Source organism: Lepus europaeus, chromosome 15, assembly GCF_033115175.1.
Source record: "Lepus europaeus isolate LE1 chromosome 15, mLepTim1.pri, whole genome shotgun sequence".
Classification (NCBI taxonomy): domain Eukaryota; kingdom Metazoa; phylum Chordata; class Mammalia; order Lagomorpha; family Leporidae; genus Lepus; species Lepus europaeus.
This window is the reverse complement of record NC_084841.1, coordinates 25724498-25740741: the sequence shown is the minus strand read 5'-3', so window position 1 is coordinate 25740741 and position 16244 is coordinate 25724498. Positions and strand designations below refer to the sequence as shown.

At 38.1% G+C, this 16244-nt stretch overlaps 1 protein-coding gene across 3 annotated transcripts in view; it reads left to right on the top strand.

The window, feature by feature from the left end:
• Positions 1-16244, top strand: part of ZFR (zinc finger RNA binding protein) — an 86090-nt gene that overhangs the window by 36964 nt on the left and 32882 nt on the right. For all 3 annotated transcript variants that reach the window (XM_062212150.1, XM_062212149.1, XM_062212151.1), the window contains 6 exons: positions 3838-4085; positions 6912-7103; positions 7806-8097; positions 10333-10529; positions 12873-12992; positions 14796-14941. In XM_062212150.1, the coding sequence (XP_062068134.1) occupies positions 3838-4085; positions 6912-7103; positions 7806-8097; positions 10333-10529; positions 12873-12992; positions 14796-14941 (1195 nt within the window). The remainder of the gene's footprint in view (positions 1-3837; positions 4086-6911; positions 7104-7805; positions 8098-10332; positions 10530-12872; positions 12993-14795; positions 14942-16244) is intronic.

Below are 16244 nucleotides of genomic sequence, written 5' to 3'. Positions count from 1 at the left end.
TTTTAGGTGGATGTTTTCTTTTCCTAAAGTTTACCATTTTGTTCTTTTCAAAGTACTGTTTAAAGAAATACACATTTTGCTAGTAGTCATAGGAAAATTTAAAGTGTCCTTTAATAATTCAGAAAAGTAGAGGAAACTTTGCTATAATTAAATTTACCTTTTATTAGCTTTTAGACTGTGTAAATGGAGATTATTTTAGAAATATTAAGGTTAACATGAATTTTATAGTTAAAATTAACAGTGTTAATCTCTAAGCCTGTTTTCTCATCTGTTTCATAGCTGTCTTGTTAACTGCGCTGTCTGACACACAGTTTCTCATATTGTAGACCCTAAATTTTAAATACTAGACGATCTGGTTGTATAGCACTATTGATCTCTGCTCTTATTCCACTTTTTGTTTTCTCGATAATCCATGAAGTTAAATTTAAGTGGCATTTAAAAATATATATATTTGAGAGTCCGAGTTACAGAGAGAAGAGGAGAGAAATCTTCCATCCATAGGTTCACTCCCCAAATGTCCACAACGACTGGAACTGAGCTGAGCTGATCCAAAGCCAGGTGCTTCCTCCGGGTCTCCCACATTGGTGCATGGGCCATCCTCCAGTGCCTTTCCAGACCACTAACAGGGCTAGATCTGAAACAGCGCAGTCGGGACTCAAACTGGCACTGATATGGGATGCTAGCATTGTAGGCCATAGAGGCTTAACCCACTACACCACAGCGCTGGCCCATAAGTGGCATTTTTATACTTTCATTACAGAAGAGCTAAAGTCATTTGGAAAATGTGTTTATAATTAAAATTTTTATGTGAAAATTATGGTCCTGATCAGTAATTATCTAAAAATAACTGTTTTTTTTTTTTTTTTTTTTTTTTGGACAGGCAGAGTGGACAGTGAGAGAGAGAGACAGAGAGAAAGGTCTTCCTTTGCCGTTGGTTCACTTTCCAATGGCCGCCGCGGCCGGCACACTGCGCTGATCCGATGGCAGGAGCCAGGTGCTTCTCCTGGTCTCCCATGGGGTGCAGGGCCCAAGCACTTGGGCCATCCTCCACTGCCTTCCTGGGCCATAGCAGAGAGCTGTCCTGGAAGAGGGGCAACCGGGATAGACTCCCGCGCCCCAACCGGGACTAGAACCTGGTGTGCCGGCGCCGCGAGGCGGAGGATTAGCCTATTGAGCCGCGGCGCCGGCCAATAAAGTCTTTTAAAAAATAGAACCTAATTAAGCTCAGAGCTAAATGCTTTTAAATTTATAGACAAAAAATGTTTGTCTAAATTCCACTATTAAAAGTATCTCAAGGGGCTGGCACTGTTGTGCAGCATTTAAGTCCTGGCCTGCAGTGCTGGTATCCCATATGGGTACTGGTTTGAGTCCCGGTAAAAAAAGACTTTATTGAGGTGTAGAGCTACAGACAGAGACACAAAGAGAAAGGTCTTCCATCGTCTGATTCACTCCTCAGATGACCACAACAGCTGGAGCTGGGCCAATCTGAAGCCAGGAGTTTCGCCCGGGTCTCCCACACCGTGCAGGGTCCTAAGCACTTGGGCCATCTTCTGCTGCCTTCCCAGGCCATAGCAGAGACCCGCATCATAAGAGGAGCAGCTGGGACACAAACTGGTGCCCATATGGGATGCCAGCGCCTCAGGTAGAGGCTTGGGCTACTCTGCCAGCCCCTTAATTAGGTTCTTTTTATTACATTCTTGAGCGACAGGCTATTGATAGGACTGCCCTGTAGAGAGTATTGACCTACAGCTTTTTTTTTCAGCCATTTATAGCAATTGTTTTCTCACTATTTTTTTGTTTGATTATCTGCCTATTGCTGATATAAGCCTACCTACTTCCTACTTTTTTTCAGGTATTACCTATTATGTTTTCTATCTGAAAACTTCATAAGCATTTATATACCATCACAGTGTGACATTAAAACCTAAGAAGGATTTTCTCAGAAGTTGCCTGACTTCTTTCTCTCCTAGATATTTCCAGTTTCAGATTGCCATGATTATGAGAGCAGGTGTTCAACACAGTGGTCAAGCCGCAGAATGAGGTACCACATCTTGTATCAGAGTGTCTGATTCAAGCCCTGGTTTCTCCACTTCCAATCTAGCTTCCTTCTGATGTACACTCAGGGAGGTAACAGAGAGTCCCAGATTGAGTTCCAGGCTTTGGCATGGCGTGGCCCAGTCCTAGATGTTGTGACCATTTGGGGAATGAACCAGAAGGTGGACAATCTCTCTACCCCTCTCTGTTACTTTGCCTTTCAAATAAATAAAATTAAAGGAAGAAATCTCCAAATTAAAAGAAATCTCATGATTACTGATTGCTTGTGCATCTTGGTTTTCAGCCTTCTAATTATATTTTCTTATATGTGTTTAGATACTACCTGGTCAGTAAATCCTAAGACTTTTTTTGATGCAGTATACATTCAAGAGACTAAAAAGTTCAGTTCCCCTTAAGTAATTCTGCGTCATGACAACTAACAACTCTCTCCTGAACCTTTTATCACTGTATGCCTCCATTATCATTACCATTTAGAGTTAAAATGTCTAACTGGAATATAGTGACTACACAATCTACCATATTTCCAGAGATGATTGTGATAAAAAGTGGTAAGTTTTCCACTTTGCAAGTGGGCTTTGTCAAATTTAAAACAACTACAAGTTGCTTAACATTTTTAAAAGAAGTTTGTCAAATGTATAAGTTCTACAGTTTTTGAAACCCCTTAAATCACTGAAGATAAACATATATATGTGTCAGTAATTGGCATAACCTGCTTATTTGGTGGACACTGACCAGTGGAAATGGATAGACTTGATATATTTAACCAGAAGACACAGTGCTTTTTCATCTTCTGGAAGATGGTACTTAAGATTGGTCCCTCATTCCAAACTCCTGTTATGCTATATTTTCATCTGAATTCCAGGCACATTTCATGAACTGCTGCTAATCTTGATTGATTTACTTTGCCTCCCCAAAACAGTTTCTTGGTTTTACCAGTTGCAGAACTCAATCAGTAGGACTCAGAATCTTGAGTGTCATCTTTGTAGGTTTTCTTCTTTTATCCTGTTAGCTACAAATCATGTCAAATCTTATTTACCAAGTATTTTTGTTTTGTTTTCCTGTCTAGTATCCTAGTAAAGATTGTTCCTCGAATCCAACACTTTTTTTTTTTTTTTAAGATTTATTTTATTTATTTGAAAGGCAGAGTTAGAGACAGAGATTTTCCATCTGCTGTTTCACTCCCCAGATGGCCACAATAGCCAGAGCTGGGCCTATCTGAATCTTGGAGCCAAGAGCTTCCTCTGGGTCTCCCATAGGAGCCCAAGTGCTTGGGCCATCCTCCACTGCCCTCCCAGGTGCATTAGCAAACAGTTGGATTGGAAGTAGAGCAGCCGGGACTTGTGAACCGTCAGCCATATGAGATGCTGGTATCACAGGCAGTGGCTTTACCTGCTATGCCACAGTGCTGGCTCCAGATCCAACACTTCTTAAAATTATGTTTGGAGGGTTTTTGTTTAGGGAAATAGTAATAGATTTTGTAACCTCATAAATTTGTCCAGCAGTCTTACTATGTTCTTTCAGTTGAACTTGAAGCTTCTTAAAGGTAGAGACCAAATCTTAGACTTTCTTTATACCTCCATAATACTTGGCATGCATTGAGTCAGTACTTAGTGAATAACATACTTAGAAAGAATATATTTTCTGGGTTCTGTAAGATAAATTTTTCAATATGTATATGTAGATACTATCCTTACAGACAGGATTTATTGAATTAAATTTATAACTTAAGTTTCACTTGTCCTTTTATAATTATATAACTTGATCTTTGGTTTTATTTGTAAGGTACATCTTATTCAGGTTATGAAGCAGCAGTGTATTCAGCTGCATCTTCCTACTACCAACAGCAGCAGCAGCAACAGAAGCAGGCGGCGGCAGCAGCTGCTGCTGCTGCTGCAACAGCTGCCTGGACAGGGACCACCTTTACTAAAAAAACACCATTCCAAAATAAACAACTGAAACCAAAACAGCCTCCGAAACCACCCCAGATTCACTATTGTGATGTTTGTAAGATCAGCTGTGCTGGACCACAGGTACTTCTGTTACGTATTTTACAATGCAGTCTCAATGATCTTTGACAGTTAAGTATGGTTGATAATTCTCTCTCTTGTGCCTGCAAAGTTTATATTTTCTTCTAGCTAATGCATACAGAGTTATCTGTGTATCCACAGGTTCCCTATCTGCAGATTCAGTCTAGTGGCAGATCAAAAATATTTGAAAAATAGATGTCTGTACTAAACATGTACAGACCTTTTCCTTATCAATATTCCCTAAATAATACAGTTCAACTATTTACGCAAGCAGTTACATTGTATTGGGTATTAAAAGTAATCTGGAGATGATTTAACCTGCATATGAGGACGTGGATAGGATATTTGCAGTTACTATGCCATTTTATTTAAGAGACTAGAGCATATGCAGGTTTTGGTAGTCAGTCCTCCACAGATAGCAATGGATAAGTCTTGTTCACGAAATAGTCATTTTTTTTAAGAGCTGTTTTTATTGAGATATGAGGATTGTATCTGGGTAGATGAAACTATAAAATATTTAGAAATAGAAATGAGGAATGGACAAATAGCTTTTTTCAGGAAGGCTACTTTACTGTCTAAACCTAAAAGTTTTATGTTGAATTAATTAGGCTTTGAGGGTCAAATTAATTTCTATGATTTTTTTCCCATTAGCATCCATAACTTACTATGTAAAGCCTTTTACAGAATTCTTAATTGATTACCAATAATGTATCGTTTTTAGTGAGATTGACTTTTGTATATGCTTTATGGAATGTTACTTATTTCTGTAGTCATCCATGAAGACAATGGGAACTTTGGGAAGAAGAAAGATGTTAGGGTCTTTTTCAAAAATAACAACTAATGAAGAATATTAAGACCTTTATTATGGTTTATTTCCTGAGTCTATTTGTAAAAACTTATGGATTCAAATCCCTTCTCAATCTTAACTTGTTTTTACTCTGACTATAAAAGTTTAGTAAGCAGCTTGGCAGATAAGATGTATTATTCAAAAAGAAAAGATCAGATTTTGACTTTCTGGTTGTTTCTTCAAGTTCTATCCATCTCCCACCTCTGACCTACCTGTGTCCATTCTTTGTAATTTACTAGATTAGTTCTATTTTCAATGTTAAATTTGAGATGTGTTTTCAATTTCTGGCATTCTCTGAGTTATACCAAATTTAGGGAACATTTAAATATATGTGGGTAAATAGATAAAACTCTCCTTCTCCTTGGTAATATAAGAAGAAAAAGAAATGTTTTTATTGTGGTTACATGGTTGGTAAGGACGAGTTAGAGAATGTTTGCAGGGATCCAGAGTAAACATGAAAGAGAACAAGGATGTTGGTTTTAGTATTGGAGGGGAGTATATTCTACTCTGTGACTGAGTGGATGATGTTGTGATTGGCAGCAGATATAAGAGATTTATTGACTGTGTAGGTTCCCTATAAAGGGAAAAGAACATGATAGATTAACAACGGCATATAGAAAGAGTAAATATGAAGCTGACCATTGATTGGAGACAAGGAACTAGGTGATTACACAGGAACAAATCAGGGGTACTTCTTTCTGCACATCAGAGAGATTACCCCCAAGGAGTTAATGAACTTAGAGAAAACTGTCACTGAGATCTAAGAATCTTAGTATGGATGTGAGGGAAACTAAGTCAGTTCAGATTTAGAGACCAAAGTTGTAGTTGTCTGGGCCACTAACCATGTGACCTTGGGCAGTTAAATGCCTAACTTCTTTGGGCTTTTGTTTTCTCATGCAGTAACAGGAACTTGTCCCAAATAAATGACTCAAATTGCTTTGTGGAACCACATCAGGCCACTGCAGATAAGAGAATCAAATGACTAGGTCTTAGGTTTCTCTTATTTTTTCCCCAAAACAACAACTCTCTGTACTTTTGCCTAAGATTTCATTTATGGAAAGGGTTCTCTTAAAAATTAGAGTACTCTGAAGTCTCATCTCTGAAATCTGTGATGAATAGATAATTTTTTGGTAATTATTTTTTTCTTAAACATTTTAAAAATGAGATAGGAAATAGGATCCATTATTCCCATTCAAAAAAGTAAAACTGCCCAACTGTTTTTATTAAACACCTGTTATTTTAATTAACTGCCTCCCTCCATCATCTGCATGCAAGATGATGTTTGATATATAATTAAACTATTTTGTTGGTTAACATTACCCTTACATTGGTTTTCCTTGCAAATATATCCAGTTTGGGCTCTTAGGCATTTTAAATAAGCTTTTTTCAGGGTTTGATGAATTCTAACACAAATCCTGTGTCAAAATGCATTCTGAGTTAGGCAGGTTTTATAAACAAACATAGCTGTACATAAAGGATATTGTTGCCATGTTAACTTTATTTTTTCTTCTAATGTTTCAGTTGTGTTAGGTACACTTTTCACCCCTTAATCCTATGGTTAGATAATTTCTTTGTGGAATGATCATTGTCTGTTAATCATCTCTGTTCAACAGTATAGATAAATAACATCAACAAAAAAAGATACATACTTTTAAAACTGAAAGCAGTTGCCTGATATTATAGCTGTGAATCAAAATACTTTGTAACCCAAAGCATTTTCTTGATAAATAATATATATAGCAGTAGAGATAGATCATCTATATAAGGAATTCCACATACTAAGCATTTTCTTGATAAATAATGTATATAGCAGTAGAGATAGATCATCTATATAAGGAATTCCACATACTCCTATTCAGCTGTTTTAAAAATTTGTATAGTTCTCATTTTAAAATGAGCATTAGAGGTTTGAGAATTAAATGATTTTAATAACGTAGAAAGAAAATTAATGAAGCAAAATTTGTCCTTTTTGTCTGAAACAGACGTATAAAGAACATTTAGAAGGACAGAAACATAAAAAAAAAGAAGCCGCATTGAAAGCCTCACAAAATACCAGCAGCAGCAACAACTCTACTCGTGGGACTCAAAATCAGCTACGTTGTGAGCTCTGCGATGTGTCTTGTACAGGAGCAGATGCATATGCTGCCCACATTCGTGGTGCTAAGCATCAGAAAGTAGGTGGTTTTTTCCCCCACACAACCTTATGTCATACTCTTATTTTCTTTTTATTTTTTCAATGGGGATTTATGTGAAGGTGGCTTCAAATTTTGCTTTATAGGCCTTATTACATGTTTATATAAGTGGATACTTTAAAAAGTTCATCAAAAATGAAATTAATAGGCACTCTTTTGGTGAAAAATTACTTTTGAAATTCATGCATACACAGTGTCTTCAGAAAGTGTGAGAAATGCATATTATGAAAAAACTGCATAGATTTCAATTTTTTGCACCAATTTTAATTCCATTTTTTTGTGAACCTTTTGAAGTGCCCTTTTACATAAGGTGACCTCAAATAGTCATTTCTTAAAAAGGAAAAGATTGGAGACCTTTCTTTTTTAAATTGAACTGAATCACTTACTTCATTAATTGGAAGTTATCATTTGGTTATTTTCCTCCTCTTATCTTGCTTCATTATGGACTGGTATGCATGTGGCCAAGTCACTTTCTTTCCCTCTGTTTCCTTACCTGGTTGTAGATGTGGTAGGTATCCTTATGTGCTTCTCAGAGATTATCTTTAATGTAATGAGTTTGGTTTCCAAAAACAGAAAAAAATATGACAGAAAAATATAGTTTAGATTTTCATTTTATAATGTCATTCAAACAAACTTAAAAATCTATACTCTGAGTTTCCTGACAAATGTGGTTTTGCTTCATAGGTGGTTAAATTACATACAAAACTTGGTAAACCAATTCCATCAACAGAGCCAAACGTTGTTAGCCAAGCTACTTCTTCAACAGCTGTATCTGCTTCAAAACCGACTGCCTCTCCTTCAAGTATTGCAGCAAACAATTGTACTGTGAACACTTCATCAATTGCAACTTCTTCAGTGAAAGGTCTTACTACTACAGGAAACACATCTCTTAACAGCACATCCAGCACTAAAGTATCAGCAGTGCCTACAAATATGGCTGCCAAGAAAACATCTACTCCCAAAATAAACTTTGTTGGCAAGTACTGAAGATTCTCCATATTCCCACTGACTGTCAAAGTTGTATTTCTCCTCTGTTGCTGAAATGATCCTTCTGTTCATGCTCTTGAACCTGTTTCCTCCCTTCTTTGGGACCAGTTCCTTCATGTATCTGCTTGCTTTTCCTTTCTTCGTTTTTGTTTTAAAGTCCTCTACTTCCCTTTAGCTGTTCAAATATACCTGTCTCCCCTAGTCATTAAATGCATACACAGAGACCCGTTTCTGTAAATCTTCTCAAGCTGTTAGCCTGATTGTTTTCTTTCTCTACTTCCTATCCAGTCCTCAGTCTGTTCCAGTGTTTCCACTCCCTCCCTTTTCTGAAACAGCTTTCAGGAGTCACCAAAGAACTAATTGCTAAATCTGATGGCTGGTTCATCCTGTTGGCCCCTAACGCTAAACACAATTGACTACTATACCTTAAGACATAAGATATTTCATTCTCTGGATTATAGGTATACCCACCCCTCTGTCAGGTATTGTTATTTCTTCTCCTTTCTCTCAGCCCTCCTGAATGTTTGCTACATTATAGTCTTCTGAAGATTCTGATGTTGACTCTTATCTCACTGTACTCCGGTGTTTTCTTGGTGGTCTCAACCATTCTGATGTTTGATGTGAATTTTAAGTCTTTTTTTTTTTTTTTTTTTTTTTTTTTTAGATTTTTGAGAAGTAGAGTTACAGAGAGAGAGAGAGAAAGGTCTTCCATCCGCTGGTTCACTCCCAAAATGTTCACAATGTCTGGAGCTGAGCCAATCCGAAGCCAGGAGCTGGGAGTTTCTTTGGGTCTCCTATGTGGGTGCATGGGCCCAAAGAGCTGGGCCATCTTCTGCTTCCCCAGGCCATAGCAGAGACTGCATTGGATGTGGAACAGCCAGGACTAGAATCGGTGCCCCTTGTGAAGTGGATCAGCTTAAAGGGTAGCAGCTTCTTGCCTCTTCAGTCCCATAATAATTAGTTCATTCTTATCACAGAGTGATTACCACATTGTGTTGTGATTATTTGTAAATCTTGACTACAATTGTAGGCAATCAAGGGCAACTATAATCTTATTCTTAATATTACCAGCATATTGTAGATACTTAAGTGTATTTTTGAAAAAAAAAATAATAAAGCAGAAAAATTAATAGTTATGTGGTCATCTCTTAGTTGAAATGTAAGGTTTCGGGGCCCGAGCTGTGGCATAACAGATAAAGCTGCCACCTGTAGTGCCGGCATCCTGTATGGGTGCCTGTTCGATTCCTGGCTACTCCACTTCTGATCCAGCTCTCTGCTATGGCCTGGGCAAACAGTAGAAGATGGCCCAAGTCCTTGGGCCCCTGCACCCACGTTATTCATATTTTCAGATCAGAGCAACAACAGTAAAAACATTTGGTAAATAATTCTTGGTATAAGTTTGATTTTGGTAAATGATACATTGAAGGATATAGACAGTAATAAAACTTGAAGGATTCCATTTCTTTTAGTGGAAAACTTTATTTGAACTGAATTTTCAGTGAAAACTAATAGAACTGTTTTTTAAAGGAAAACATGGTATATATAAGTTTAATTGCTTGGCAAGGAACTAAGGATACAAACCTGAGTTAGGCCTAGTCCTTACCCATTCAAGTACTTGCTGTTCACTTTTAGATACCTGATGTAATGAAAACAAAGAAGGATGGAGGTGGGCAGAAGTGTTGGGAGATGAAGAAGAGAAACATTTCAAAAATGACTATTAGCAAGATAAAAGTCAAGTAACTTATGTAGTTCTTTACATTTCTGATCTTTTATATATCAGGAGTTTAAATATTGGTGGAAAAGACCTTAATCTGACATTTTCATTTTACCAGGTTTATCATTAATATAAAAATAAGGTAACTTGGCCTGCACCATGGCTCAACAGGCTAATCCTCCGCCTTGTGGCGCCGGCACACCGGGTTCTAGTCCCGGTCGGGGCGCCGGATTCTGTCCCGGTTGCCCCTCTTCCAGGCCAGCTCTCTGCTATGGCCCGGGAAGGCAGTGGAGGATGGCCCAAGTGCTTGGGCCCTGCGCCTGCAGGGGAGACCAGAAGAAGCACCTGGCTCCTGGCTTCAGGTGGGCGCAGCGCTGGCCATAGCGGCCATTGGAGGGTGACCCAATGGCAAAGGAAGACCTGTCTCTCTGTCTCTCTCTCTCACTGTCCACTCTGCCTGTCAAAAAAAAATAATAATAATAAGGTAACTAATTCTTTGATGCTTTTTAGGTGGTAATAAGCTGCAGTCAACGGGAAACAAAGCAGAGGACTTAAAAGGAACAGAATGTGTTAAAAGTGCCCCTGTCACTTCTTCTGTGCAAATTGCAGAAGTAAAGTCAGACACGGTGTCAGAGCCTGTCACACCTGCATCTCTTGCAGCTTTACAGAGTGACGTCCAGCCGGTGGGCCATGATTATGTGGAGGAGGTAATCATTTGAGAGTGCTGTTGCTGGGAAATTAAAAAAGGGAAGAAGTGTGTCACTTGATGGCAAGTGTGTTTCACATGTTAAATTACATTCATTTATTTTATAATTAGTTATGAAGGAAAATCAGTGGAATCTCTGGTTATTAAAAAAAAAAAAGCATGCCCTAGGTGACATCATTTTTTCAGTTGTTAACTTTTACATTCTTTTCCCTGTTTGTTGTTGTTGTTGTTGTTGTGATTGTTGTTTTTTTAAGATTTATTTATTTGGGAGGGAGAGAGAGAAGTCATCCATCACGTTCACTCCCCAGACAGCCACAGTGGCTGAAGCTGGGCTGATCCAAAGCCAGTAGCCAGGAGCTTCTTCCGGGTCTCCCATGTGGGTGCAAGGGCCTAAGCACTTGAACCATCTTCTGCTCTCCCAGGCCATAGCAGAGAGCTGGATTGAAAGTGGGACAGCCAGGACTCAAACCAGCACCTATGTAGGATGCTAACACTGCAGGTGGCAACTTTACCCGCTTCACCACAGCACCCACCCTCCTTTTGCCTGTTAATACTGTAAGGCTTTTAATATATCCTTCAACTATGACAAAAAATAAAAAGCTTAAAAATTGTGAGCAGCAAAAATGTTGATGGAAAGGGATAACTTATCTCCTTTTGAACAGTCACTTAGTAAAATTAAGGTTGTTGATTTAACAGGTCCTGTTTATTTGGTTTCTCAAGTGAATAGAAAACTATTCCTATTGTACAAGTAAAACAGGAGTGAGGGTGTATCAGAGAGGACTGAATAAATATTAAATAAATAACTGCTTTTACCCAGAAGACTGTACAGTGGTAGAACACTACCATTTATTATAGATCATATATAGGTTTTCTGAGTTGTGAGGATTAGGTGAAATAAAGTTGTCTAGCATAGTATCTCAGAAATACAGGGTTTTTGGTAAATCTTTCATCCTTTTTCTATTTGAGTTCTTTGTTTACAAGGTAGACCACTTAAGAGTAGTTCACAGACAAATCTAACTTAAAGTTATATTGATCATCTAAAAAAATATTCAAAAGGGGTTAGCGTTGTGGCTTAGTGGGTTAAGATACCACCCTTGATGTTGGCATCCCACATGCGTACACATTTAAGCCCCAGCTGCTCCACTTCAGTCCAGCTCCCTGTTAATGCACTTGGGGAAGCAGAAGAAGATGGCTCAAGTGTTTGGGCACCTGTCACTGGAAGAAACTCCTGGCTTTGACCTGGCCCAGCTTCCACTATTGCGGTCATTTGAGGAGTGAACCAGCTGATGGAAGTTTTTCCTCTCTGTCTCTCCTCTCTGTCATTCTGCCTTTTAAATGAATATATAAATTCTTTAAAAAAAAAAAAAAAAACCTTAGGGCCCCCCCCCCCCAATTTCTGATGATTTTGGTTAAATAATCCTAAATTTAACAGGTGTTTTTTTTTTTTATCAGTTTTCACCATCCCTGCATATATAGCCAGTTTTAACACTTGTAGAGTTTGAATCTGGTATTAGTCATAAACCCCATACTAACAAACCAGTTTATTTGTTCTCCTGATCATTCAGTTGGAAAAACTTTGTCTTTGTATAAAATTATACTTATAAAATCTTGAGATTTGAGAAATTTATATACCAAAATAATACTTTTAATTATATTTATCTCCAACTCCAGGAAGAGTACCTAGCCAAAAACCATGTATTCAATTAATTGTTAAAGAATTTAAGGCACCTAGTACATTTAAATGTTTTACATTTAGATGTTTTAGAGCAGCATTAAAATGTAAGTTAATTACAAAAACAAATATATGAGGCTGGCACCATGGCTCACTTGGTTAATCCTCTGCCTGTGTTGCCGGCATTCCATATGGGCGCCAGGTTCTAGTCCCGGTTGCTCCTCTTCCAGTCCAGCTCTCTGCTATGGCCTGGGAAGGCAGTGGCAGGGACCCAAGTACTGTGGCCCAGGAAGGCCCAAGTGCGTGGGCCCCTGCACCCACATGGGAGACCAGGAGGAAGCACCTGGCTCCTGGCTTCGGATCGGCATAGCTCCGGCCATAGCGGCCATTTGGGGAGTGAACCAACAGAAGGAAGACCTTTCCCTGTCTCTCTCACTGCCTAACTCTGTCAAAAGCAAATATATGCTAACACATGTTGCATGCTAGAACTAAAAATTCCAAGTTTTAGTCCAGTTTTTGTCCTTTTAAAATATTTTTTTTTTTGCATTGTCACCTTTTTTTTTCCAACTTCAAATTTTAATTGCTCATCATTTTATCAAAGAATCTGAGTTCGTTCATGAATGAAATTAACTATAACATTCATGTTAATGATTCTTTTTTTCCTCCACCAAGGTACGAAATGATGAAGGAAAAGTAATTAGGTTCCATTGTAAATTATGTGAATGCAGTTTTAATGACCCCAATGCTAAGGAGATGCATTTAAAAGGACGAAGACACAGACTTCAATATAAAGTAAGTAAAATGTCAACCATTATCTTCTATTTTATTTTTTTACTTTAAAAAATAAAAACTCAGGACAATCTATATGCAGAATGAAGCATTTGAACACAGCTTTCTGAGTCCATGAATTCCTGTTCTGAAATGATTTCATGTCAGTAGACTCAGATATAAAATCAATACCTGATTAAGCATATTCTCAGTTATACTAGGTGGCAAAATAAACAAATACTGCTTGAATCAGTCATGTGAAAAATAATTGCTTGACACAATAATAGAATCTCTTAAAAAAAAATGCCAGGAAAAAAAAAAAAATGTCAGGTCTCCACCTACCTCCTTTATCTTGGTAGAGTACTCACTAAAATTTTGAGATACATTTACATATGGAAAAAACCCCTCTCATTTGTCTACCTTTGGGTGTTAAGATAAATCTTAAGGGGCAGTCATTCGATGTAGTTGTTAATACACTGCTTGGGATTCCCACATTTCATATCAGAGTACCTGATTCAAGTTCTGCCTCCTCTTACTAGCCAGCATTTCTGCTTGAACACACTGGGAGACATTAGTTGATGACTCAAGTATTTGGGTCCCTGCATCCATGTGGGAGACCTTAATTGAGTTCCAGGTTCCTGGCTTCAGCTGGCCTGCTCCTGGCTGTTGTAGATATTTTGGGAGTGAACTAGCAGGTGATTGATTATCTGACTGGTCTCTCATCTCTCTGACTTTCAAATAGAAGGAATAAATAAATTTTTAAAAATAAATTTGCTGCATTTAAATCTTTACTGGTTTAAACCAACGTACTTGATTCATGGTTTTTTTTTTTTTTTTTTTTTTTTTAATACAGGGGTTGTGAATAAAACAGTCAATTCAGGGGCAGTTATTTTACACACACACACACACAAAATAACATTTTGGGGCTGATATTGTGGTGCAGCAGGTTAATCCTCTGCTTGGGCTGCCTACCTCCCATGTCAGAGTACCTATAATCCGTTCCCACCTCTGCTTCCAACTCAACTTCCTGCTATTTGCCTGAGAGGCAGCAGAGGATGTCTCAAGTACTTGGGTCCCTGCCACCCACTTGTGAAACCTGGATTGATTTCTCCTGGCATCAGCCTGGCTCAGCATTCGTTACTGTAGGCATTTCAGAAGCAAACCAGCAGTTGGAACATCTGTCTTCATTTCTTTTTCTCTCTCTGCCTTTCAAGTAAAATGAAAATAAATACAAGGAGAGTTACTGGCAAAAGGTTTTTTTTTTTTTAAAGATTTATTTATTTACTTGAAAGTCAAAGTTGCAGAGAGAGAAAGAGAGGTCTTCCGACCGCTGGTTACTCCCCAACTGGCCGCAACGACTGCAGCTGCGCCAGTCCGAAGCCAAGAGCCAGGAGTTTCTTCTGGGTCTTCCAAGCAGGTGCAGGGGCTCAAGGACTTGGACCACCTTCTGCTGTTTTCCCAGGCCATAACAGCAAGCTGGATTGGAAGTGGAGCAGCCAGTTCTCGAACCTGCGCCCTTATGGGATGCCGGCACTGAAGGCGGCAGCTTTACCAGTTACACCACAGTGTAGGATCCTGTCAAAAGTTTTTAATAGTAACTAAGTCATGTATTTTATCCATAGTAGTATGTAATTTCAAACTTGAATAATTAAGGATTTTTATCAGTGTATCTTGAATCTCTGATTTCTTTAAATATCCTATTACTCTAGAGGAAATTTACTCTAAGAGCCTCTATAGTGGGAAAGCCTGTGGGCTGTTTGCTTAAAAATACATGTAGATTGTTAGAAGAAGCTGCTATTATATTAAGTGTCTTATCTGTATTAACAGAAAAAAGTAAATCCAGATTTGCAAGTAGAAGTGAAGCCCAGTATTCGAGCAAGAAAGATTCAAGAAGAGAAAATGAGAAAGCAAATGCAGAAGGAGGAGTATTGGCGAAGACGAGAAGAGGAGGAGCGCTGGAGGATGGAAATGAGGTGCAGTATCTTCTTGTGCTAGCATAGTAGTAAGTGGTTCAGCCGTCTGAGCTATTATGCGTAAGTGACTCTCATTCAGAGCAATCTAGATTTAAGTTATTGGCTATTCCGGCATTTGCTGTGGCCTTGATATTAGGAATTTATGTGGTACATGATATCTTACATACATAAAATTTATGAAGAAATAGTTAGTATTATAAATAAGTTTCTCAGTTTAACTCAAGGAAATAGAACAAATAGTTCCCAGAGAGAGAACTTTCCTAGAACATTTAAGATTTAATGGATTCTAGACATAAATTCTTTTTTTTTTTTTAAATGTTTATTTATTTATTTGGTATAGTTACAGAGTAAGATCTTCCATTCACTAGTTCACTCCCCAGATGAACTGCAAAACCCAGATGGCTACAATAGCTGAGGCTGGGCCATGCCAAAACCAGGAGCCTGGAACTCCATCTGGGTCTCCCACATAGGTACAATGGCCCAAAGACTTGGGCCAGGACTTGAACTGGTGTTCATATGGGATGCCAGCATTGCAGGTGGCAGCTTAACCTGCTGTGCCACGACTCCAGCTCTTGTCCTATATATATATATATATAGTGTGTGTGTGTGTGTGTGATAAATTGCTTTTTATTTTATACCTGTTAGTGATTTTTACACAGTTATTACAGTTATTAACCTGTAATTATGTTACCTTTAAATAGTTTTGCTCTTCTGTTTTTATTTTTATGTACTTAATGTACCAGTCTTGTTCTTCATGAAGTTTCTATGACATTGGGAATTCTGTGTACCTGGATTATATAGTTGCTTCCTTTTTCACTCATACATCAAATATTAGGCATCTACTATGTGCTAGGAACTGTTGGGTGCTGAGCATGAATTGATAAACAACGATAAAGACCTCATCGTTTATTTAACATAAATATCTTTAGCAGTACTAAACGATTCAGAACTAGATTAAGTGTGGTTTTCCAGAAGCTTTAAACTATTGTTAAGTGAAGCAGAGGCTACACACTTACTACCCACATGTAAGTTGAACTATGAATGTTTTATTTGATATACATAGTATTTTTTTTAATAATAATCAATGATCAGGAGGCAATTGAGCCTGTATTCCCCTATGGCAGGGGTGGGCAATCTTTTTTTTCTTTCCAGGGGCCATTTGGATATTTACAACATCCTTTGCAGACCATACAGAATTACCAACTTAAAATTATTCTGCTATGTTTATTATTTTTTTAAAGATTTATTTATTTATTTGAAAGGCAGAGTTACAGAGAGGCAGAGGCAGAGAAAGAGAGGTTTC